General features: G+C 37.7%; 1 protein-coding gene across 1 annotated transcript; it reads left to right on the forward strand.

Moving 5' to 3' along the window:
• The first annotated feature begins 1,100 nt into the window (after positions 1-1,100).
• LOC146916632 (uncharacterized) lies at positions 1,101-2,311 on the forward strand. Its single transcript, XM_085717072.1, has one exon. It carries the CDS (start codon positions 1,101-1,103, stop codon positions 2,277-2,279), a length of 1,179 nt encoding a protein of 392 aa, XP_085573198.1. The 3' UTR covers positions 2,280-2,311.
• The last annotated feature ends 24,632 nt before the right edge of the window (positions 2,312-26,943 follow it).

The following is a 26,943-nucleotide window of genomic DNA, read 5'->3' on the forward strand; positions in this document are numbered from 1 at the left end:
TTGCTAAAACAAATATCCTTGTTCTGTAAGTTGGAACTAATGTTCCAGCATGTGGTTAGGCAACTCTGTGAGATGTTGGATACAATGTTCCAACATCCTGGCATGGTTCAGTGTGCCTGGGTTCTGCCTTATTTGTACGCGCGTAGTTTATCCATTAAGGAAACCATATTTCCTATACTTACTGACCAAGTAACGCGCATATCTTATTAGAATCAGCTGTGGAATATTACTAAAATAGATAATTTATTTTAGGAAAATTTTTGTTACGATTTGGAATGTTTCCTAATAGGTTCCGACATATTAGGACTTTCCAGAATTGTTTCTGATTCTGTTTTGCAGGTTTGCTGAAACGATCTGCAAGTTTACTGAAGTCCGATGATTATTTAGCCTAAGATGCTTCAGTATAAAAGGAAGACTTGAAGACCTTATTGCTCATTCAAGCCGTCACGCTAAAAAGTTTAGATTTTTAGGGTTTGAGTCTTCATGTATTCTACTATTGTATCGAGTGTGATGCAGGTTTAGGATCTTTACTGTGTTCTTGCTAGTGTCGTGTTTAGATACTTGTTTAGGACTAGTTTTGTGAGTATTGATACTCTTGTGCATCAAACCGAAGTTGTGACACAAGGTTTGGTTGTTTGTGTTGGAAGGTAACTTCTATCTTTTGTGTTTGAGGTCTGATAGGTCACTAGGGCAGTGACTGACCATTAGGATAGTGAGATGGGATCTCAGATCTAGGAGTTCCCTAGGTTGAAGTCTAGACGGGTAGGTCCTAGGTCATATAGTGTAAACGAGAAGTTTGCTGAGAGCTATTGAATAAGGACTACACTAGTGGATTTCCTTCCTGGCTTGGTAGCCCCCAGATGTAAGCGTGTTGTGCTGAACTGGGTCAACAAACTTCCTGTGTTCTTTATTTTTCTGCACTTTATTTTCTTATTTTATTTTCTGTTTATCGCATGATGTTGAAACATTAATCGAAACATCGCAAACGTTTAAACATCTGACAGAACCTAATAAAACAAGTACGCTAGAATTTCAATTGGTATCAGAGCAGGCACCCTGCCTGTTTTAGGGTGAGCTCCAGGGAGTTTTATTCTAGCACTATGGACAAGGAAGGTGGATTTGTAAACAGACCCCCTCTGTTGGATGGATCTAACTATGACTATTGGAAATCACGTATGTGTGCTTTTCTCAAATCCATTGACATCAAAACATGGAAGGCAGTTCTGAGAGATTGGGAACATCCTGTACAACTTGATGCTGATGGCAACAGGACTGATGTGTTGAAACCAGAAGAAGAATGGAGTGCTGATGAAGATGAATTGGCTCTTGGAAACTCAAAGGCTTTGAATGCTCTGTTTAATGGTGTGGACACAAATATGTTCAGATTAATCAAGCAATGCACTGTGGCTAAGGATGCTTGGGAGATTCTCAAAACTGCACATGAAGGCACAACTAAGGTAAAAAGTGCTAAAATCCAACTTCTTACCACTAAATTTGAGAATCTGAAAATGTTAGAAGATGAGAGCATTCAGGATTATCATATAAATATCCTAGACATTGCAAACTCTTTTGAGTCCCTTGGAGAGAAAGTCTCTGAAGAAAAGCTTGTGAGGAAAATTCTCAGATCTCTACCTAAGAGATTTGACATGAAGGTCACTGCTATTGAGGAGGCTCAGGACATATCTAGTTTAAAGGTTGATGAGTTGATAGGGTCTCTGCAAAACTTTGAAATAACTGTCAACAGCAAAACTGACAAAAAGGGCAAAGGTATCGCTTTTGCTTCTTGTGTAGAATCTGATGAGTCACAAGCAAAGCAAGAAGATGATGAAGACATGGCAGATTCACTGGCACTTCTTGGGAAACAGTTCAAGAAGATTTTAAGAAGAATTGATAGAAGGTCCAGGCCAAATGATCAGAACATCCGCCCCAACATTGACGATCAGTCTAGCAAAGAGAAGGTGGCAAGACCTGATGGAGGAGTAGACTCTCACTACAAAGGAGTTCAATGTTATGAGTGTAGAGGGTATGGACATATCAAAACAGAATGTGCCACATTTCTGAAGAAGCAGAAGAAGAGCTTGACTGCCTCCTGGTCTGATGATGATGAATCTGAAGAAGATGGAGAAAGAGAATCTGCTAAGCACATAGCAGCCTTGACTAGCAAGATTGTTCCTGATGTTGACTCATGTGTAGAAGACTTGGGTGTTGTTGAACTCATTGCATCCTACAAATGTCTTGCTGAAAGAAACTACAACGCATGCAGACAACTTGAAGAGTAGAAAAATATCACCAGTACATTGGAGAATGATAGGATCAGTCATCAAGCCAAAATTTCAAAATTAAATCACAAGGTAACTCTGTTGAACTCACATCTTAGTCAAGCTATGAATCAGGTAAAAAGGGAAACTGGTAAAACAACTCCAACTGTTGGTGAATGTGTGTTGCCTCATATTGAAAAAGGTATATCACCAAGGGGTGTAAACTCTGAGGGAAATAACTGTTTGAGGGCACCACAAGAAATAGGTCTGACAGGTAACTTAACTGGTATGTCAAACATGATGTTGGAACATCTAATTACCTTCAATAAATATAATAGGTCACATCCTGATGAAATGTATGATAATAAGTTTAATTAGTTCTTCTGCACTCATAAGGAAAAATCAAGTAGTATTGTAGCTAAAAACTTGAAAGACAGGCTACCTGTTGATTTGAATGATAAACCTGAAATCTATCCACTTAAGGATTTGAACAACTTTGTTCACATGGTTCCACATTCATTAGGACACACTAATCTGGTTCTTCAGCCTCAAACCCACATAAACACGCCAACAACACACAGAAACTCCTTCCCTATTTCTACCTTTTCTCTCAATCCTCCCAAGTTCAAACACATACAACCTTTTGTACCTTAACCTTTTCAAACAGCTCATCCTTACATTCTCACCAATCAGAACCAACAGTTTCAGACCAGCAAAAACTCAGACCCTGTTCTCAAACAAGCCATGGCCACTGAACACCAAGAAACCAACAATTTAGTTCCTTTGATGGTCGAACCAATCACTACTGTTCTGCCCAGAAAGGTTAAAAGGAAATCACCCACTAACTCCAGTCCAAAGAAGAAGAAACGTGATAAATCTGATGTGGGAACACCTGTGACAACCTTATGTATGGTTGACCAAGCAACTCCATGTGTTACTACTGCTGTCAAACCCAATGTTGAGACTTGTGTGAAGGATGCTAACAGTATTGATGCTAAAGGATTCCTCAAAACTACTTCCTCTTCTGAGAATGATGAAGGTAACTCTAATGCCTCTCTGATTTCTGATATATCTGTATCTAGTGAAAAGTCAGTTTTGGAGAACTTGTGTGCTTTAAATAGAACTGTGTTCATAGACATGGATCCGTCTAATGATGGTAAGGTGACAAACTTTAATGTTCCTGCACAAGAACATGGAGACATGAATGTTGAGGGAAATGATGAAACATCCTTGAGTAAATTTGATAACCATGAGTCTACTACTATCACCGTTGAAAATAATAATTCTGCTTCTGAGACCACTTCAGCAGAGAAAGAGAATTCTGATAGGGTGATTGTTATTGTCCACTCTAAAGGAAATGTAGAATCTGGGTGTAAGACTAATGGAGGCCTTGATAATAATGAGTCAAATCAAGAGACTAACTCAGACAAGAGAATTCCTTCTGAACTTCCTGTTAACAAAACTTCTCTTGAGAAAAAGAAACATATCAGGATTGAAGTTGGTCCAAAAAAAGATATCTGTGCAAATAAGGTCAAAAAGGACCTGGTGAGCATTCATAACAAAGTATCTGGTGACATTTCAAATCCAGAGAGAGAAGTTGAATGTATAGGCAAAAAACTTAGGAGTAACAAAAGGAAGGTAGTCTACCATGAGGGTGAAACTCCAAAATCAAAGAACAAGACTGTTGGCATCGGTCCCAAGAAAAGTTGGAGCAAGGTAAAAGTGAAATCTACTGACAGAAGAACAAGGAGGAAAAAGGTGGGTTCTTCAGATGAGTCTGACTACTATGTTGAAGAAGATGTGTCAAACATTAACGTATCTACTTCAAATATGGTTGCTGAGAGGAAAGTTGTGAAGACTGTTTCAAATGTACCTATTGATAAGGTATCATTTCACTTTCCTGAAAATGCACTAAAATGGAAATACATATTTCACAGAAGGTTGGCTGTGGAGAGAGAACTAGGCAAGGAAGCTGTGGAAATGGAACAAGTAATTAGTATGATCAAAGAAGCAGGGCTCCTGAAAACTGTGTGCAATATTGGTAATTGCTATGAAAAACTAGTAAGAGAATTCTTGGTAAATATGCCTAGAGACTGTGATAATTTTCTGAGTCAGGAGTATCAGAAGGTGTATGTTAGGGGTGAATGTGTCAACTTCTCTCCTGATATCATCAACAGATTTCTGGGGATAGAAGAGGTTAATGATGCTGAGCTGAAAGTAACTGATAACCAGATGTGTAGAGAAATCGCTGCAGATCATATAAGAATTTGGCCTAAAAAGGGAAAAATTTCCTCTGGAAAGCTGTCAGTTAAATATGTTATTCTCAATCAAATAGCTGCATCCAACTGGGTTCCAACAAATCTTACCTCTGATATTGCTATAAGTTTGGGAAAATTTATCTTTTGTGTAGGCACTAAGACTAAAATGAACTTTGGACAGTACATCTTTGAACAAACTGTCAAGCATGCTAAAACTGATGTTGTACGGTGTCTCATTGCTTTTCCTACTTTGCTGTGTGGCGTTATGTTAAAACAACATCCAGGACTTATAACTGCTGCTGATGTTCCAGAAAAGAGGGAACAACCTCTTACCTTGCACCCTAAATGTGTCGGTACTGATCATGTTTCAGACCTTGTTGGAACATCTGGAAGTACACCTACTATGACAAAGCAAGAGATTACAGCGGCACTTAAAGACACTTATGACTTGATGGATAAAAGAAAAGCTCAGTTTGAACTGAGGATTCACTCCTTGGACGGAGAAGGAGTAGATAAAGCAGAAAATGATAATGAGGACAGTAAGGGGGGTTCTGATAGCAGTTCTAGAACTGCTGAATGATGTTTTTATTTTGTGGCCTATGCCCTGAACTTTTGTGCACCTATGTGTGCCTATTTTTTGGTATTCTACTAGTACTCTGCAATTCTGAAATCATTCTTCTGGTCTATCCCTCTGGTGATATTTATCTCTGTTTGGCATATTTTGTGACTAAAAAGAGGAAGAAAAATTGACATTGATGTTTCTTTGCTTATACTTCCTTTCTGTATATGTGATGCTCTGCATGTATCTATATATGCCTGTTTTTGATTATGACTTCTGTTGTTGCTGCTCTATGTTGTTGCATTTCTGTTGCAATTATTTCAGGTTATGTGTAGATGTTGGCTTTCATGTTGCAACATCTTGATGGTTTGATAGGTCTTCATGTTATTCTGAGAATCTGTTCTCAGTCATTTTTGTTTGTACATGTTCCTTGCTGACATTCTCTGATATGTTGGAACATGTCTGTGAAGACTGATGTAGATGTTAGCACTTGTGCTAAAGCATCTCTATGCTTCTGAGAACTCTGGCTTTCTCAGATGCTGTACATATTCCCTGCAAATGCCCTATCCTAGGTTGGAATATGTCTTTAAGACACTGTGGAGATGTTGGCACTCAAGCTGCAACATCTTGGTGTAATCCTGAGAGTTTATTTTAGGATTCTTAGTGTACAGGTTTCCTACCTCTGGCTTATATTATGGAACCTGTCTGGATGACCTCTTAAAGCCTCATTCTTTATGTGTGACCTTTGATAGGTCTACTAGCATGTATCTGCTGATAAAGTTGCTAGTTTGTGAATATTCCTTGAATATTTGTGTCCAGATCCTGAATCTTTTATGTCTATGCATTAGGAGTTTATCTGTTCAGATTTTCAGTATGCATGTATTCAGGGGAAATATTGGAATATTCCTGTAAGTAGTCACTCATGAGATCTTATATTCAGGGGGAGTGCTACTTCTATGTGTGCTTGTGCTAAGTCCAAGCTGGTTGAAGGATGTTGAGTCAAAGGTTTAAACATCTACATCTATCACTTGTAAGTTTGGGAACTTGTGTTTCCTGACTTCTGTTGTTGTTGGTGATATGTATCTGAAGACATCCTAGTCTGTCACATGTAAGTATAGGAATTTAGGTTTTTGTGCTTCTATGGTTGGTGGGTGACAGTACTCTGTAGGTATGGGAAATTTATTTTTTCCCTTGCCTCTATGTGTGGCAGGTTCTCCTGTCTGATGTGCTAAAGGATGTTGGAACATCCTATGTCTGTAGCATTGGAACTTGTTTTTTCCTCTGCTCTTGAGAGATCTTGCTTCTCTCCACTTCTGTGTTGGAGGTTATCTTCCTTGACTGTAGCTTTGGAATTTATTTTTCCTCTGCTCTTGAGAGAAATTGGTTCTCTCTTCATCATTTGTACAAGAACTTAGGTTCCCTAGGTGTAGCTCAGGAATTTATTTTTTCCTTAGCTCTTGAGACTATGCTACTGATCTGATCCTCTGCTGCATGTCTCTGATCCAGTGTAATACCTCTGCCAGCTTAAGCTATGATTGAAGATCTGTGAGGTATTCTATGTTTGCACACTTTTGCTTTCTCTAGAGTGATACTACCTGTTACTTCTTCTTCTTGAATATGTGTTTGTGATGACTTGAGGAAGTGTATCTATGGTGTCTCTTTGGATTTTGTGTGCTAGCTGTTTCTTCATAGGTGTGTGCTCATGCTTTTGGAGGAATGGTATTTTTATGTATCCCTCAGGTTCATAAGAATTGGGCTTAATTTGTTTTAGCCAAAAATTTGCCAAAGGGGAAGATTGTTGGGTATTTGTATTGGCTGCATTATTGCTAAAACAAATATCCTTGTTTTGTAAGTTGGAACCAATGTTCCAGCATGTGGTTAGGCTGCTCTGTGAGATGTTGGATACAATGTTCCAACATCCTGGCATGGTTCAGTGTGCCTGGGTTCTGCCTTATTTGTACGTACGTAGTTTATCCATTAAAGAAACCATATTTCCTTTACTTACTGACCAAGTAACACGCATATCTTATTAGAATCAGCTGTGGAATATTACTAAAATAGATAATTTACTTTAGGAAAATATTTGTTACGATTTGGAATGTTTCCAAATAGGTTCCGACATATTAGGACTTTCCATAATTGTTTCTGATTCTGTTTTGCAGGTTTGCTGAACCGATCTGCAAGTTTACTGAAGCCCAATGATTATTTAGCCCAAGCTGCTTCAGTATAAAAGGAAGACTTGAAGACCTAATTGCTCATTTAAGCCGTCACGCTAAAAAATTTAGATTTTTAGGGTTTGAGTCTTCATGTATTCTACTCTTGTATCGAGTGTGATGCAGGTTTAGGATCTTTACTGTGTTTTTGCTAGTGTCGTGTTTAGATACTTGTTTAGGACTAGTTTTGTGAGTATTGATACTCTTGTGCATCAAACCGAAGTTGTGAAACAAGGTTTGGTTGTTTGTGTGGGAAGGTAACTTCTATCTTTTGTGTTTGAGGTCTGATAGGTCACTGGGGCAGTGACTGACCATTAGGATAGTGAGATGGGATCTCAGATCTAGGAGTTCCTAGGTTGAAGTCTAGACGGGTAGGTCCTAGGTCATATAGTGTAAACGAGGAGTTTGCTGAGAGCTATTGAATAAGGACTACACTAGTGGATTTCCTTCCTGGCTTGGTAGCCCCCAGATGTAAGCGTGTTGTGCTGAACTGGGTCAACAAACTTCTTGTGTTCTTTATTTTTCTTGTTTTATTTTCTGTTTATCGCATGATGTTGAAACATTAATCGAAACATCGCAAACGTTTAAACATCTGACAGAACCTAATAAAACAAGTACGCTAGAATTTCAAAGTGAGTGGCAGCTGGAGTTCTTTTGTGACCACCATTATCCAAGCCAAATTTCTTCACAATGTTCTTGGCATACTTACTCTGAGAAATGAAGATTGTGTCCTCCATTTGTTTAACCTAAAGTCCAAGAAAATAAGTCAATTCACCAACTAAGCTCATTTCAAACTCAGACTGCATCTGCTGAATGAAATGTTGAACCATCTTGCTCGACATTCCACCAAAAACAATGTCATCAACATATATCTGGGCAATCATCAGTCTTCCATTGTCATCTTTCACAAACAAGGTTTTGTCTGTACCACCTTTCCTGTACCCTTGACCAACAAGAAATTAAGTGAGTCTTTCATACCAAGCCCTAGGTGCCTGCTTTAAACCATATAGAGCTTTCTTCAATCTGTACACATGATTTGGAAAGCTGAGATCAATAAGCCCTTTTGGTTGTTCAACATAGATTCCTCATTCAAGTACCCATTCAGAAAGGCACTTTTTACATCCATTTGAAATAGCTTAAACTTGAGGATTCATGATACACCTGTAACACCCCGTTTTCCCAACATAAAAATTTCTTAATAAAATCAGAGTAATTCATCGTAAACGGAATGTCACATTTCATAAAAATCATAAATGGATTAAATAAATATTTATCCTTCGAAATTCAACCAATAAATTACTTAATATCTCGCAGCGGAATTTAACAACTTCTAAAAGTAGTCCTTGGCACCAATGCCTCATCATATAAGTCTCATAAATAGTCTAAAACATAATAACTAGTTCAATCCAACAACTTCATTATAATTCTCATAAAACAATACATAAGGAATAGAAAATAATGTCAAAACTTCCATCCTGTTACGTATCAGAGCACCTAAAGTCACACTTGTGAGGAGTCCACTCATGACCACGCCTAATCTTGATTACCTGCAAGTTACTCATACGAAGAGCAATATTTTCAAGCAGAAGGGGTGAGATTTCTCAAACAATAATATCAAGTATATAACTCATCAATTACATTTAACAACATAAACATCATATAATTCAACAATTATATTTAAATACATAGATATCATCATATAACAATCATAATCATCGTCACATAACATCATACAAATATTTCATCACTAGATACTTCATTAAAACATCACAACTTAACAACTTGACTCGACAATGCATTTAAACTCGACTATGCAACTCTTATCATCTTATATCCTCTTGACAATGCAAATGCATGTGGTACCATTCTAGGGCATAAGCCCTCGTCGCTTATGAGCATAAATATACTCCTAGGGCATGAGCCCTCGTCGCTATTGAGCAAAAGCTCCTACGGCATGAGCCCTCGTCTCTGTTGAGCATAAGCACCTAGGGCATGAGCCCTCGTCTTTAAATGAGTATCCATAACGTCCTACATCTTTACGAACGAACCCTTGAAGTAATATCCATCCGGATCCAAACATGCATAAACATCCTGCTTATCTGAAACAAATAAAGATTGGGATGAGACATAATGTCTCAGTGAGTTCCCCTAAATCCTAGGCTATAGGCAACCTCAAGGGGAAACCTACGGTCACCACGTGTCTATATTACAACCTGACGGTTGATTATACGTGTGTGGGGACTTGCATACTTAGACGGTAGTGCATACTAGAGCCGTCATAATCTTATCTCACTTGTTATAAGCTTCACTTCCTATACGTGTCATGGCGGTCGAGGGGAACCTAAAACCGCATTGCCAAAGATACGCTTTACGTATCAAGGCCTAAACATAACATAATCATGGCACGATTCTAAAACCGGACGATTAGGGGAAACCTAGGATCGTCGTCGGTATCATATTCATAACTTGCACTATACATAACTTGTACTTATCTTATAGCACCTAGTGCACTTGTTCTTAATCATAAACGTGCATGGAAATCATACTTGCATTTCATAACATGGGCATAATCATGAGAAACATAATCGTAGTTAAGTTCATTCATTAGGTTAGCGTGTAACAAACAATTATTATCTTGATTCATTTTACGGATAGTCCCGGGTGGAGTAACCCCGAGATCAATCCCATACATGACCGATGTACGTACATCGGACTCCCTCGGTGTCGTGTGGGTCCCTTGCGGCTTAAACCGTTCCCCTTAGGTCGAGAACCTCCCGTATCCCCCTGGCGTGGATAACAAGAGACACGAGCAACTACGTCTTGTTACTCAGTGACATGCGGGTCCCTTACGGCTTGAATCGTTCTCATAATGAGAACCCCTTGTATCCCCCTGACGTGGATAACAAGAGACATGCCACCTACACTTATTAAATCATAGTCTTGTCGTACACATAAGTTAATCATATACATACTTGCTTATTTATCTCGGAACCTTGATCGATCCGATTAGCGGTAACTTATACTTATTCATACTTAACCTGGTGGAGGGGTCTAACCTAACAATCCACAACTTACATATTTGCTAAGTCATTCTAGCTCATGTGCGAAGAGATTATCCTTCGCGTCTTACTTACATATGCTTTCATATTCCTATACTTGACATACTTAGGGATTCATGCTATCTTGCTAGTTCTCAACAACTATGTCGAGGCTCTACATTCATGCCCTTTCTTAAATCATAGCTACCCGAGCATATTGCATAACATATCACTCTTGCGTATCATTTATCAACAAGCATTGTTAACGATTTACCATGCCCTTCCTTTGTTTAAAACCTTGTTTGGAATTGTACATTAGGTACTTGGAATTGAGGGGTTTCATAGTTTAAAAAGATACTGCAGGATCAAGCCTCGGATAGCCCTTGATGGCCACGAAACGAATTGACAACACATGTTGTGCAGTCAATTTCGCTAGGCCAAATATCTCTCCGCCAGGCGAAATTTTTCGCCAGGCGAAGTCATGGCGAGCTCAATGGCGAGCTACTCCAGAGAGCACTGATCCTCAGCTCGCCATGGCGAGCTAAATTCCGCCAGGCGAACTGTAGCAGTCCAGAATTCTGCAGAAAACGTGATTTTGCATAAAAACCTCAATTCAAGTGTTCTAATTCATTCTAATCATCCATAACATCATAAAAACAACTTATATCATGTGCATGGCATCAATTAACAATATTTGATCATAAATTATACAAAGGGGTACCAAAACCCTAGTTTTATAAACTAACATAATTCATGTTTTCTTCACAAGATTATACAAACCCAAAGGTAGGTAATCTATCTATGGAACTCACCTCAAAGCAACAACAAGCTTAAGCTTCCATTTCCACCTTTCTTCCAACCAAAACCCTAGCTTATGATCAACTTGCTTTCTTTGATTAAACCATTCAAACTTGCTATTCTTTGCCATAAAAGAACCATAATCCTTGCTAGCTCATCAATCCTTAAGTTATACTTCAACTCAAAGCTTTCACCAAAACCCTAGACTTGAATCTCTTCTATAGAGAAGAAGAATTGGGAACAAGCTCAATCTCAAGCTACCAATCTCTTGAGGGGTGGTAGAGAAACCAAAGCTTAACCTTGATTCTTTGAGGAAGAAGCTTTGAGGAGTTGGTGTGATGAGAAAAGAAGGAGAGGGCCGATGGAGAGGAGAGAGGGGAGAGCAAAATTGTTGGTCAAACAAAAGAGAGAAAGAATAAGGGGAAAATGAGATATTTTGAGACAAATATCAAATAAATATCCTTTTGTGTGAAAATACCAAATTGCCCTTGCCTCAAACGTGCTACATCCGTCTCTGATACTTAACTCGTAATAAGCTGACATATCATAAAATATTTCCATAAACTTACTTTCCATGAACATCATTCCTCTGATACATTTAGCAGGTAAAATTTCCATTAGCTGACGAGCGGGATGTTACAGTATGCATGGACTCAACATCTTACAACTTAGACAACATGAACGTCTTATATGACTCCAATATTTTGGATCAACATCTCACATCTTGACCGACACATGCAACTTTAATCAATAGTAAGCAGCAACATGGCAACAATTAATAATCTCATAATACAACAATATTAAATATAATCATCGCCTCAAAACATCACTTATAATTCACATAATGCATATACGATTATATATCATTAGTAACAACATTCAAGCATCTTCTGACAATTTCACAGATCATTGAAAGAATAACATAACTATCAACATATACATTCATATTCATATCTAAGTCCAAAACATTCTTCAAAAGCAAATCAAGTTTGATTAAATAAGACATATGCCAAATACTCATAAAACATCTCAACTAAATCCCTAATACCTAAGTTTGAAGTTTGGAAACCAACCATAAGTTTTTGGACTAACTTGGGATTAGTTATGCTAAGTTTTCTTAAAATTTTCTGAAGACCTACTTGGACTATTTTCATCATAACTCAAAATCTACAAATCATCTTCAAGTCAAACCAATGCCGTTAGAAAGCTAACTCAATTATCTACATCTTTCATGTTTACACCGAAAGCTAATTCAAAACAGAAATGGGTGAAAAATAGTGAACAATCGAGTAAAAAGTTTGCAGAAAACGTGCCACGTTTTTACGACCAGAAAAACACAACTTTCGACATTTCAAAATCGTGCCACGGTTGCCAAAACGTGCCACGTTTTTGACAGTACCAGGTCAAAAAAACAGCTTTTCAAAAGTGCGATTTCTACCATTCTAAGCCCTTCTTAGGTTCATAATCGACCCTAAATTGACTGAAACGATGTATTATGGTTACCCTATGATCTGTAAACGTTTTTCTACATCAATTCTATGGTTTCTCATCATCTAATCATCAATTCACCACTTTTAACCTAATTCTCAAATCCTCACAAACTCAACCTAAAACATGTTAGATGCAATCTAATGATTCACAGACTTAATATTAGTGAAAGATAGTCCCACCCTTACCTTAAAGAAGTAGAAATCGCAGCTTTATGTCTTCTCCTCTTCTCTTGTTCTCCTCTTCTCCAAAGTCGTTTTAACGTAAAAATGTTTTCTAACTTAGACTTCCTTATTTATAACCCCTCTTCTATTCTTTCCTAATTCCTCTTAAACCACTAAAATCTCTAAATTTATAAAACAGCCCCACATCTCAATAACTATTTTATTTTCGAATCTTATTTTATTTAATCATAAAATAAGTCACAACGTCTCATAACATCTCTAAAAAATCACATAAATCACGTACATCTTATAAATCATATAAAAATCATATAAATCATATAATATATCCTAAAACTCATTAAAATAATTAAATAATTAAAATGGGCGTTACAACTCTCCCCGACTTTAAGAATTTTCGTCCTCGAAAATATACCTCAAGCAAAGAACTCAGGATAAGACTCCAGCATCTTACTCTCAAGCTCCCACGTCAAGCTTTCACCAGTCGCTCCATCCTAAACGACTTTCACAAGAGGTATTTCTTTGCCTCTTAACTTCTTCACTTCACGACCTTCAATCCTCAATGGTAAGGTCTCCACCGTAAGGTTGTCTCTAACTTGCACATCATCACTTTGGATCACATGAGATGGATCCGGAACATACTTCCAAAGTTGCGACACATGAAACACGTCATGCAAATTCGAAAGATGCGGTGGTAAACCCACCCGGTAAGCCACTGTTCCAATCCTCTCCGATATCTGATACGAACCAATAAACCTCGGATTCAACTTCTTTGACTTCAATGCACGACCCACACCGGTTATGGGAGTAACTCTTAAGAACACATGATCTCCCTCTTGAAACTCAAGGTCTTTCCTACGCTTATCATGATAACTCTTTTGTCGACTCTGCGACGCTTTCATCTTTTCTTGGATCATCTTTACCTTTTCAGTAGTCTGTTGAACAATTTCTGGTCCTAAAACCACACACTCGCCTGACTCAAACCAACACAACAGAATTCTACACCTCCGACCATACAAAGCCTCGAATGGTGCCATTCCAATACTAGAATGGTAACTGTTATTGTACGTGAACTCTATCAACGGTAGATGACTATCCCAAGTTCCACCTTGCTCAAGAACACAGACTCTCAACAAATCTTCCAATGACTGAATCATTCTTTCCGACTGACCATCTGTCTGTGGATGATACGCCGAACTCAACCTCAACTTAGAACCTAAAGCATCTTGCAAACTCTTCCAAAATCTAGAAGTAAACCTTGGATCTCTATCTGACACAATGCTCAAAGGAACACCACGCAGCTTCACTATATCTCGAATATAAATCTCCGCCAACTGAGCTACAGGAAAACTAATATTAATCGGAATAAAGTGAGCCGACTTCGTCAATCAATCAACAGTCACCCAAATATCATCATTCCCTTTAGGAGTATTGGGCAAACTCGTCACAAAATCCATGGATATACTATCCCATTTCCACTCTGGCATATCTAATGGTGTCATCAATCCAGCAGGTTTCTGATGCTAAACTTTCGACTTCTAACAAATCAAACAGGAATACACAAACTGTGCCACATCACGTTTCAGTCCAGACCACCAAAACAACTTCTTCAAATCATGATACATCTTTATAGCTCCTGGATGAATACTCAAGCTACTTCTATGACTCTTTTCAAGAATCATCTTCTTTATCTCATCATTGTCTGGAATACAAATCCTACCTCGAAACCTCAACACGCCTTGATCATCGACCTTAAAGTCATTATCTTCAGTCTGATTATCAGCAACCAACAAGTCCACAAACTTAACATCAACTTTCTGCGCCTCTTTAATACTTTTCAAGAAGTCGCTATCAATCTTCAGCATTCCTAGTTTAACACGTTGAGACGATATCTCACAGACTAAGCGCAAATCTCTAAACTGTTCCAGCAACTCAAACTATTTAACCATCATAGCAGACATATGTAAAGTCTTCCTACTTAAGGCATCTGCAACAACATTAGCTTTACCCGGATGATAATTCAAACCAAAGTCATAATCCTTCAACAATTCAAGCCACCTTTGCTGTCTCATATTCAATTCCTTCTGATCAAACAAATACTTCAAGCTCTTGTGATCACTAAACACCTCAAATCTCAAACCATACAAGTAATATCTCCAAATCTTAAGCACAAACACAACTGCAGCTAGTTCAAGATCATGAGTAGGATAATTTCGTTCATGAATTCTCAGTTGTCTTAATGCATAAGCAACCACTTTACCATCTTGCATAAGCACACCGCCTAAGCCCAACTTGGACGCATCACAATACACCACAAAAGGTTCATCCGACCTTGGCAAAATCAAAACTGGAGCCGTCGTCAAACGCTTCTTCAATTCATTGAAACTGTTCTCACACTGAACATCCCACACAAAGGCTTTTCCTTTACAAGTCAACTGCGTTAACGGAAGTGCCAACTTAGAAAACCCTTCTATAAATCTTCTGTAATAACCAGCCAATCCCAAAAAGCTTCTAATCTCGGTAACCGACTTAGGAGTCTCCCATTGTGATACTACATCAACTTTAGACGGATCAACTGCAATACCACTACCAGAAATAACATGGCCAAGAAAACTTACCTCCTTCAACCAGAATTCACACTTAGACAACTTAACATAAAGCTTCTTCTCTTTCAGCACTTGCAAAACAATCTTCAAATGCTCAACATGTTCTTCTTCAGTCTTAGAGTATATCAAAATATCGTTGATGAACACAACCACGAACCGATCCAAAAATGCATGGAAGATGCAATTCATACACTCCATAAACACACCAGGTGCATTACTAACACTGAAAGGCATCATCTTATATTCATAATGTCCATATCGCGTTCTAAAAGCTGTCTTCTGCATATCTTCATCCTTCACTTTAATCTAGTGATAACCCGATCTCAAGTCAATCTTGCTAAACACCCGTGCACCCACTAACTGATCCATCAAGTCGTCAATTCTTGGAAGTGGATACCTATTCTTTATCGTTACTTTATTCAACTGGCGATAATCAATGCATAACCTCATGCTACCGTCTTTCTTCTTAACCAACAATACCGGCGCTCCCCAAGGTGAAACACTCGGTCTTATAAACTTCTTATCAAGCAAAACCTCCAACTGTTTCTTCAACTTGTTTTATCTTGGTTTTCGGGTGTCAAACATTGATTACGTTTGAACCTTTTTAACCTTTGATATCTCATTTTTTCTTGGGAAGGGAAAAAAAAAGCAAAACCCTTGAGAATCGAGGTCTGGGAGTTGTTTTCGCTACGGGAAGGTGTTAGGCACCCATAACAACTATAGTATCCTATAGGAACCGTCTTTACTTTCTACGCGCGCGCTTTATTTTTAAATGCTATTTGAAAATGATATTTTCACCTAAGAGTTTTATAAGTGAAAAATTGGAGGGAGAAGAATGTGTTTGAATTTTTATTTTAGTTGAATTGAAGGAATTTTGATTCCTTGCCTACGTACCCGTTTAAGGGATCAAATCCACCGTAGTTCTCTTCCAAAAATGTTTTTGTTTTTGTTGGTTGATTTTAAGTTTGAAAATTGGAATTTTGAAGAATGGAGATTGAGAGGCCTTAAAGGCATGAGACTTTAAGAAAAGGTGAGGTTTGATTAGTTATTTTGGAAAAAGGGTCAAGTATGATTAAAATTCATTGAAATTTTGATTAAGAAAATAAAAGAGAAAATCAATGGGGCTTGGATCCCCAAAGTTTATTAGGAAAAAGATTCGAGTGATCTTGTTCATATTTTTTGGAAAATGATTTTTCTAAGTGTAAACCCTAGGCATTCATCTAGACATACAATCCTAAACATACATCTAAACATGCATATCCTAGCCATACATCTAAAGTGAGGTGTGTGCATGTGTCGGTGCTTGTGTCGGTGTACATCATTAGAGTCCATTGTCCTTTACATCATTGGCCTAGATACATTCTATGGTCTTGCAAGAATTTAAAATTGCATGAAGTAAAATACAAAGTTCCTAAGTCTTTACATTCTAAGCCTTGATAAACATTAATATGCAAGAAATTTAAGTGCAAGGAATAAAAGATGAAAATATGATGTGAGATGCTTATGAAACAATGAACAAAGGGTTAGTAATAATAGGCATTGAAATAGTAGAAAAAAAAAAAAGAAATGGCAAGGAAATGAAGCATGTCAACAATGGTAAAAAAAAACAACAAAGAGTGGCAAAAATGCACTTAATAACACCAAAATTCCTAAGCAAGCAAGAGATCCATAACTCTCACATTTGGGCATTTCAAAGGGTTTTTAGGTTCAGCCCCAATGTGAAAGTCACAAGAGAATCATAAGCCAAGGAATCATGGTATGAAATTAAGCCTATTTTTGCACTAATTACACATCAAAAATAACAAGTAACTTGCTAACTAAGCAACCAATTATCACACATTCAAAACAGCACCAAACACTACATGTTATGCAACAAACAATACTCCAAGATCATTCAACAAGCCACAATTATTATGCACCAAAGCAATAGAACCAAAACATGTAAAGAATTCCATAAAATTGGACAAACCAATGCAAAAATTCAAGCAAATCCACATGCATATTTCCTCTAACAATTTTCAGCATGCAAAATTAGCAAGAAACAATCCTAAATCATTTAACAAAACTACTATGAGGACTCACCAAATTTTACAAGTTTTTTAACAAGATTTTTCCAACAAAAATTAGAAGAAAACAAGTAAGCAATGCAAAATAATTTTCTAAAATTTCTCTGATCAAAATTTACACGCAATATGCCAAGATTGATCAAAAAATGCAAGAAAATTAATAGCAATTTTTTTAGAATTTTTGACAAAGCTTTGAAGCATGCAGAGGTGTAACAAGTGAAAGCAGTGTGTAAAATAGCAATAAAACTGCAAGAAAAACGAAAAAAACAACCAGAGGCCCAAGCCCAGTGTCTGAGTTGGATCTGGATAATCCAACTGCCTTACAGCCGTCAGATTGATCCAGTTCCTCTCAAACCCTAGATCCAAGGGTCAAAGGCACATAGGGAGCATGGGAAGCAGTGCACGCGTAAGGCATGGTATATAAGCAAGATATGAAGGAACAAACTCACAAAACACTAAAGTGACTCTCTCTCTAAGATGTTTTAGAGAGAGAGAGTCTGCAACTAGGCTTTTTTCTCCGGTTCTTCCTTTCTTCTCCGGCGCGGCGGCCGGTCACCTTCCGGTGCCGTCGCCGTCGCCGGAAAACCACAACAGCTCGGATTTCAAATCTTTTTATGATTTTAAAACCGTTTTCCACTTCTAATACCAAATCCGAGCTTCGTTTTTGAAAATAAGGATCGGAGAAGTGTAGATCTAAGGTTTACTATATATATATATATATATATATATATATATGAAAGAGACGAAAATGAAGGGAAAGAAAGGAAGATAAGATTACCTCTCTTGATATGCTTTTCCTTTACGTCGTCGTTTCGATTTGAGCACTTCTTGCTTCGATCTGCAACAGCTTCTCTTCCTTTTGTTCGATTCACAATTCGAACTTGATTTTGGGAGTTTGTTGAACGCTCGTTCTTAATGATGATTCGGTTTTGTTTCATATCCCTCTGTTTCACTTGGTTCACGCGTTTGTCACTGTCACGAACGGCTTGAACCGATGAATTTTGATGTTTTTATTGCTGGATTCGTGTATGAACGATGAGAACGATGAACTGATGAGTTCTTGAGGTTTGTGATGAACGGTTGCGATGGTTTTTGTGATGAATCTGAACGGATTTGTTTATCTCTGGAGGTTGAAGATGATGAATGTTCAAGAATGTTCTTGAAGATTCATCAAATTTTCTGCGATTTTTGTGGTGTTTGATCTGTGAAAAGTGGAAAGAGAAAGAGTAATAGTGTTTGTGATGAGTTGTACAACAATGAATGGATCTCTGTGACTTGGCCTGTGACTGGGCTATTTATAGCTGACACATGTGAATGCTGGACCAATAACAAGATGCCACGTGGCATAACTAACTTTTGGACAAAAAAAAATAAAATAAAAATCTGCAGAATGAACAATCAAAGGACCTAAATGCAAATACCAAGACTAAAAGAACTAAAAATGTAAAAAAAATTAACTAAAATTGGTAAAAAACGTAAATTGAAAAATAACGTAAAGTGAGACGATTAAAAATGACAAAACGGACTAAAATGAACCAATTACTTAAATGAGGTACTTTAAAGTAATCTCTCTCTGCCGAAATTTCGTGTGAAAAGACCAAAATGCCCCTAGGGACTAAAACGACTCAAAAAGACTCAAATGCAATTTTAAAATGGTTTTTTGACATGGAATTAAAGCAAGAGTTTATACAAGCGAAATTAAAAGACTCAGAGACAATTTTTAGAATTTACATAGAGTTTTAACATATGAAAAGACTAAAATGCCCCTAGGGGCTAAACTGACTTAAAATGACTTCAAATGCAATTTTTAAAATGGGTTTTGACATGAGATTGAAGCAAGACTTATTTAAACCAATTTGAAAAGACTCAAACAACTTTTTAAAGGACTAAAATGAGTTTGGATACAGGAAATGACTAAAATACCCTTTTTCATGAATTTTGCAAATAACATTGAAATAATATGCAGAAAAAAATGCAATTAATCAGAGACAAATTCAAATGACTTAGAATGCAAGAAAGATGTTTTGGATGACTTGAAATGCAAGAAAACATGGACAAATACACAGTTGAAAAGATTTGTAAAGCTAAGCTGAGAGATAAAGCAGAGTAAGATGTTAGTGTAAACAATAACACATTGGCAATTATTCAAGAATAATAGCCAGATATCAAAGATGAAAGGAAATTTTGAACAAGTATTTTTAGGTCCAAAATTAGGGTATAACACAACTCAGCTAACTCAGACGCTGACATACGGTAAGGTGTCATAGACACAGGTTTCGTTCCCGGAATAAGATCAATGGTAAATTCCACTTCTCTTTCTGGAGGTACATCAGGAATTTCATCTGGAAAAACTTCAGGAAACTCGCATACCACTTGTATCTTATCAATCACTGCTTGATTCTCAATGGACAAGGATTCCATCAAAGAAAACATCAAAATTCCATCACGTTCTAACTGTTTCAGCTGCTTAGTAGACAAGAACTCTGCTCCACTTTCCTCTTCAGCAGAAGAGAAGTACACTAACTTACTAAAACAATTAATGTGAACATGGTGGTACTCTAACCAGTTCATACCAAGAATTACATCCATTCCGCTCAAAGGTAGACAAACTAAATCGATTCCAAAATTTCAACCAAACATAGACAAAGGACATCTTAAACACACGAGAAAAGTAGTCACTGAACCCTTAGCTGGAGTTTCAACAACCATCTCTTCATTCATATTCGACATAGCAAGACCCAACTTAGAAGCACAATCAATAGCAATAAAACAATTCGTAGCACCAGTATCAGTAATAGCAACTAAAGGTTTACTATCAATATAACAAGTACCTCTGATCAATGATCCTCGTTCTCTGTCTGGGTACCAGCCAAAGCAAAAACCCTTCCAGTAGTCTGAGCCTTCTTAGGCTTCTTGCATTGCGAACCAATGTGTCCTTCTTCATTGCAGTTAAAACACACAACATCATCAAACTTGCATTCAGTACTAGTATGCCCCTTCTTACCACAACTGAAACACCGTTTCACATCTCAAGTACAAGCATTACTCTTGTGGCCTTTCTCACCATAATTATAGCAGGCAATCTCAACAGGAACTTCTTTCTTCTTTGGTCTCCTCTCACCATTAACTCTTTGCTTGCCCTTATCAGCAGGGGCATTATAAGGCTTAGGACGACTCTGCTGACCTTTACATTTCCTCTCATTAACAATCTTGTAATGAGCCTTAGTATCCTCTTCATAAATCCTGCAACTGCTCACCAGCTTAGAAAAGTTACGGATCTTCTGGTAGCCAATTGCTCTCTTAATATCCGCACGCAGACCATTGTTAAATTTGATGCACTTAGAAAACTCAGCAGTCTCAGCAGTATAGTGTGGATAAAATTTAGCTAACTCCACAAACTTAGCAGCGTAATCAGTCACTGACATGTTTCCTTGTTTCAGCTCAAGCAACTTGATCTCTTTCTTCCCGCGAACATCCTCTGTCTCTCCTAAACATAGCCCAAGTAACAACCGCACCATCTTGCTCTAAAACAGGTAGAAGACTCACCCACCAGTCATCAGCTTCCTCAGCCAGCATGTGCGTACCAAAGCGCACCTTCTGATCCTCCGTACATTGCATAACACGGAAGACTCTCTCAATCTCTTTCAGCCACGTCTGAGCTCCATCAGGGTCATACCTTCCTTTGAAAGTAGGGGGATGATTCCTCAAAAACATCTCCAACATCCTAACCTCAACATTCGCACCAGCTTTCACATTAGGTTGTTGCCCCACAGCTTGAGGCACGGCTTCCAACACAGCAGCAATCGCAACATCATTTCTTCCAGCCATCTTAGTTCTCTGCACAACACAAAACAATCAGAATAACATAATAATGGTATTCCAACTGTTAAGTGACACGACTCGACTCAACTACTTGGCCGGACGGACCGACCTGCTCTGGTACCAATTGTAACACCCCGTTTTCCCAACATAAAAATTTCTTAATAATATCAGAGTAATTCATCGTAAACGGAATGTCACATATCATAAAAATCATAAATGGAATAAATAAATATTTATCCTTCGAAATTCAACCAATAAATTACTTAATATCTCGCAGCGGAATTTAACAACTTCTAAAGGTAGTCCTTGACACTAAGGCCTCATCATAAAAGTCTCATAAATAGTCTAAAACATAATAACTAGTTCAATCCAACAACTTCAATATAATTCTCATAAAACAATACGTAAGGAATAGAAAATAATGTCAAAACTCTCATCCCATTACGTATCAGAGCACCTAAAGACACACTTGTGAGGAGTCCACTCATGACCACGCCTAATCTTGATTACCTGCAAGTTACTCATACGAAGAGCAACATTTTCACGCAGAAGGGGTGAGATTTCTCAAACAATAATATCAAGTATATAACTCATCAGTTACATTTAACAACATAAACATCATATAATTCAACAATTATATTTAAATACATATATATCATCATATAACTGTCATAATCACCGTCACATAACATCATACAAATATTTCATCACTAGATACTTCGTTAAAACATCACAACTTAAAAACTTAACTCGACAATGCATCTAAACTCGACTATGCAACTCTTATCATCTTATATCATCTTGACAATGCAAATGCATGTGGTACCATTCTAGGGCATAAGCCCTCGTCACTTATGAGCATAAATATACTCCTAGGGCATGAGCCCTCGTCGCAATTGAGCAAAAGCTCCTAGGGCATGAGCCCTCGTCTCTGTTGAGCATAAGCTCCTAGGGCATGAGCCCTCGTCTTTAAATGAGTATGTGTAACACCCATACCAGACGTATCTAGAAAGTCTGGCACATGCGTTAATATTAGTACTGGATACATTAAAATATACAACAATTAAAAACTTCGAATGAATAATATTTACATCAAGTTACGTTCGTATATATAAAAATACAACACAACTCATCCATACATAAAAATACATCCTTGATGTCCATAACGTCCTACATCTTTACGAACGAACCCTTGAAGTAATATCCATCCGGCTCCAAACATGCATAAACATCCTGCTTATCTGAAACAAATAAAGATTGGGATGAGACATAATGTCTCAGTGAGTTCCCCTAAATCCTAGGCTATAGGCAACCTCAAGGGGAAACCTACGGTCACCACGTGTCTATATTACAACCTGACGGTTGATTATACGTGTGTGGGGACTTGCATACTTAGACGGTAGTGCATACTAGAGCCGTCATAATCTTATCTCACTTGTTATAAGCTTCACTTCCTATACGTGTCATGGCGGTCGAGGGGAACCTAAAACCGCATTGCCAAAGATACGCTTTACGTATCAAGGCCTAAACATAACATAATCATGGCACGATTCTAAAACCGGACGATTAGGGGAAACCTAGGATCGTCGTCGGTATCATATTCATAACTTGCACTATACATAACTTGTACTTATCTTATAGCACCTAGTGCACTTGTTCTTAATCATAAACGTGCATGGAAATCATACTTGCATTTCATAACATGGGCATAATCATGAGAAACATAATCGTAGTTAAGTTCATTCATTAGGTTAGCGTGTAACAAACAATTATTATCTTGATTCATTTTACGGATAGTCCCGGGTGGAGTAACCCCGAGATCAATCCCATACATGACCGATGTACGTACATCGGACTCCCTCGGTGTCGTGTGGGTCCCTTGCGGCTTAAACCGTTCCCCTTAGGTCGAGAACCTCCCGTATCCCCCTGGCGTGGATAACAAGAGACACGAGCACCTATGTCTTGTTACTCAGTGACATGCGGGTCCCTTACGGCTTGAATCGTTCTCATAATGAGAACCCCTTGTATCCCCCTGACGTGGATAACAAGAGACATGCCACCTACACTTATTAAATCATAGTCTTGTCGTACACATAAGTTAATCATATACATACTTGCTTATTTATCTCGGAACCTTGATCGATCCGATTAGCGGTAACTTATACTTATTCATACTTAACCTGGTGGAGGGGTCTAACCTAACAATCCACAACTTACATATTTGCTAAGTCATTCTAGCTCATGTGCGAAGAGATTATCCTTCGCGTCTTACTTACATATGCTTTCATATTCCTATACTTGACATACTTAGGGATTCATGCTATCTTGCTAGTTCTCAAAAACTATGTCGAGGCTCTACATTCATGCCCTTTCTTAAATCATAGCTACCCGAGCATATTGCATAACATATCACTCTTGCGTATCATTTATCAACAAGCATTGTTAACGATTTACCATGCCCTTCCTTTGTTTAAAACCTTGTTTGGAATTGTACATTAGGTACTTGGAATTGAGGGGTTTCATAGTTTAAAAAGATACTGCAAGATCAAGCCTCGGATAGCCCTTGATGGCCACGAAACGAATTGACAACACATGCTGTGCAGTCAATTTCGCCAGGCCAAATATCTCTCCGCCAGGCGAAATTTTTCGCCAGGCGAAGTCATGGCGAGCTCAATGGCGAGCTACTCCAGAGAGCACTGATCCTCAGCTCGCCATGGCGAGCTAAATTCCGCCAGGCGAACTGTAGCAGTCCAGAATTCTGCAGAAAACGTGATTTTGCATAAAAACCTCAATTCAAGTGTTCTAATTCATTCTAATCATCCATAACATCATAAAAACAACTTATATCATGTGCATGGCATCAATTAACAATATTTGATCATAAATTATACAAAGGGGTACCAAAACCCTAGTTTTATAAACTAACATAATTCATGTTTTCTTCACAAGATTATACAAACCCAAAGGTAGGTAATCTATCTATGGAACTCACCTCAAAGCAACAACAAGCTTAAGCTTCCATTTCCACCTTTCTTCCAACCTAAACCCTAGCTTATGATCAACTTGCTTTCTTTGATTAAACCATTCAAACTTGCTATTCTTTGCCATAAAAGAACCATAATCCTTGCTAGCTCATCAATCCTTAAGTTATACTTCAACTCAAAGCTTTCACCAAAACCCTAGACTTGAATCTCTTCTATAGAGAAGAAGAATTGGGAACAAGCTCAATCCCAAGCTACCAATCTCTTGAGGGGTGGTAGAGAAACCAAAGCTTAACCTTGATTCTTTGAGGAAGAAGCTTTGAGGAGTTGGTGTGATGAGAAAAGAAGGAGAGGGCCGATGGAGAGGAGAGAGGGGAGAGCAAAATTGTTGGTCAAACAAAAGAGAGAAAGAATAAGGGGAAAATGAGATATTTTGAGACAAATATCAAATAAATATCCTTTTGTGTGAAAATACCAAATTGCCCTTGCCTCAAACGTGCTACATCCGTCTCTGATACTTAACTCGTAATAAGCTGACATATCATAAAATATTTCCATAAACTTACTTTCCATGAACATCATTCCTCTGATACATTTAGCAGGTAAAATTGCCATTAGCTGACGAGCGGGATGTTACACTCTACCCCCCTTAAAGAAATTTCGTCCTCGAAATTTAGAGATCGACTACCAATCATCATGACAAATCTTACCATCTATGGTCTAAACCATACATATTCTATTCATACTTATTCATAGAGTTCTTCGTATCATGTCCTCATCTTGTTTCTTAGCCCACATGCAACTGAACATAACCTTTTTGATCCTAATATCAGTCAAACTTAGAGTTTTCTTAGTATATCATGATTCAGAACTTACCTTGCCACACATAGACGTATTGTCTCGGACTCGTATCTTACCCGCTTAACATAATTCATTCGTAACGGTGTCTTATCATAAACATGAACACTCAGGATTTGCCTTTTAACTGGAATCCTATTGGATACCAGGTTTGCCCCGCAGTGCTTACTTGTAACTTTAAAACATCTCCTCATGCCTATATAATCTTTCTTATCGCGCGTTGCGACTTATGCCTCTTACATACATTACTCATATAGACGATTCCACGAACCTCTTTCCGAGTCTTAAGAAATCTTCGATCTCATTGCAATCTTATTGCATCTTATCACACGTACTAAGGGATAACTCATATTGCCTGACATGAAAAAGTGAAATCAACTCACCACTTCATATGATAATTAATCACCGTCGTCGTGGTTCACATGCTCTTGAAACTTTCTAGCAAATCTACTTGCACATACACCAAACATTCTTAACACATTTCCATGTATCCCGTAGGATATTGGCTTCATACGAACATTATCGTTCCAATAACATGTGCATACTTTCAAGTGACGTCTCTTGTTAAATGATAACGATACGTGTTCTAAAATCTTTCTTGAAGAAATTTTTTTTTTCTTAAACTTTGGTATTCGGGTCCTTGGTACGGACTTGTACATGACTAAAAAGATTTTATCATTTTCAAAACTGATTGTGTAATGGTATCACATAACCACCGGACGAGTTTCCATATTTTTGAAAAAGTTTTTTTTTTTTAACAACTCGCCCTAAACTTGTCCACGACAAGTTGGTCCTGAAGCTTGTACGTCTTAAGTGAGTTTACTTACGACGTATCTCATCAGTTTCGAAAATGTATAATTCCATGAGTTTTAAAATAAACATCGTTCCCAAGTTCCTTAATACCAATCTTAACTTTTAAAAGTTATCTAACCATGGCTTGACATGTCTTAACAAGTATCGTTTTCACTCAACAAGTTTTGCATACAAGAGTATGAATCTCATAACACATCACTCAAAAGTTGCTTCTCTATCATGATAACATGCTTGAGTTCGAAGATAAATTCCTCCCTTGTCTAACCAATATACATACTCGCAATTCCGCTTACATATCCGTAGGAAAATCTTTGGACCTCACATGTTTTCCAACATCCTTATTCATGCATCCTGACTAATTCATAAATGGCAATTCTTGTCCTTTCATTTTACTTATCACATCGAGAACTCCTCGCTTGTCTTATGATGCTTCTATCAAACTTGCATTACCAACCGAACATTCTTCACAAAAATTCATACATACCAAATTTTCCATGTTTCGTGATTAACAATTAACTTCCATGGCGCTACTCTGATTCCCACCGGTTGGTTCAAACTAATACTCTAACCCGTTAGAGCAATTGAGACTTCAATTCATGCCTGTCACTTGATTACTTACTTCTTGAACTATTCTCAAGATCTTCCATGTTGCAAACAACGTCACAACCTCACACTTGTCTTTACCACCGCCTTGTAAGAACAAAACTCATGATAACCTATCTTATGCTCATAATACTTGACTTGGGGGTAAACCTTACGTTCTTACTAGTTGGATTTACCTGCTAGGTTAAACATAACATACTTGAACTTGTTTCTGAGTAAACTCAAATTCCTTTAACAACCCATCTAGCACTTGAACATAACTTTCTTGAACATCTAATCCTCGTACCTTCGCATTCTCGCATACTATATTTTGCTTAATCACACCAATGCTTGCTCGTTGCTTTTTCATTTAAAGAAAACTTCGTAACTAACGCACGAGTAATTGACGTTGATGATTTTC

The sequence above is a fragment of the Medicago sativa genome, chromosome 6 (genome assembly GCF_051527215.1).
Source record: "Medicago sativa cultivar Bolivia chromosome 6, Bolivia_mono, whole genome shotgun sequence".
In the NCBI taxonomy this organism is placed as follows: Eukaryota; Viridiplantae; Streptophyta; class Magnoliopsida; order Fabales; family Fabaceae; genus Medicago; species Medicago sativa.

Bases quoted from the DNA above. Each gene is read 5' to 3' on its own strand.
- LOC146916632 (XM_085717072.1), top strand. From the start codon at position 1,101: ATGGACAAGGAAGGTGGATTTGTAAACAGACCCCCTCTGTTGGATGGA.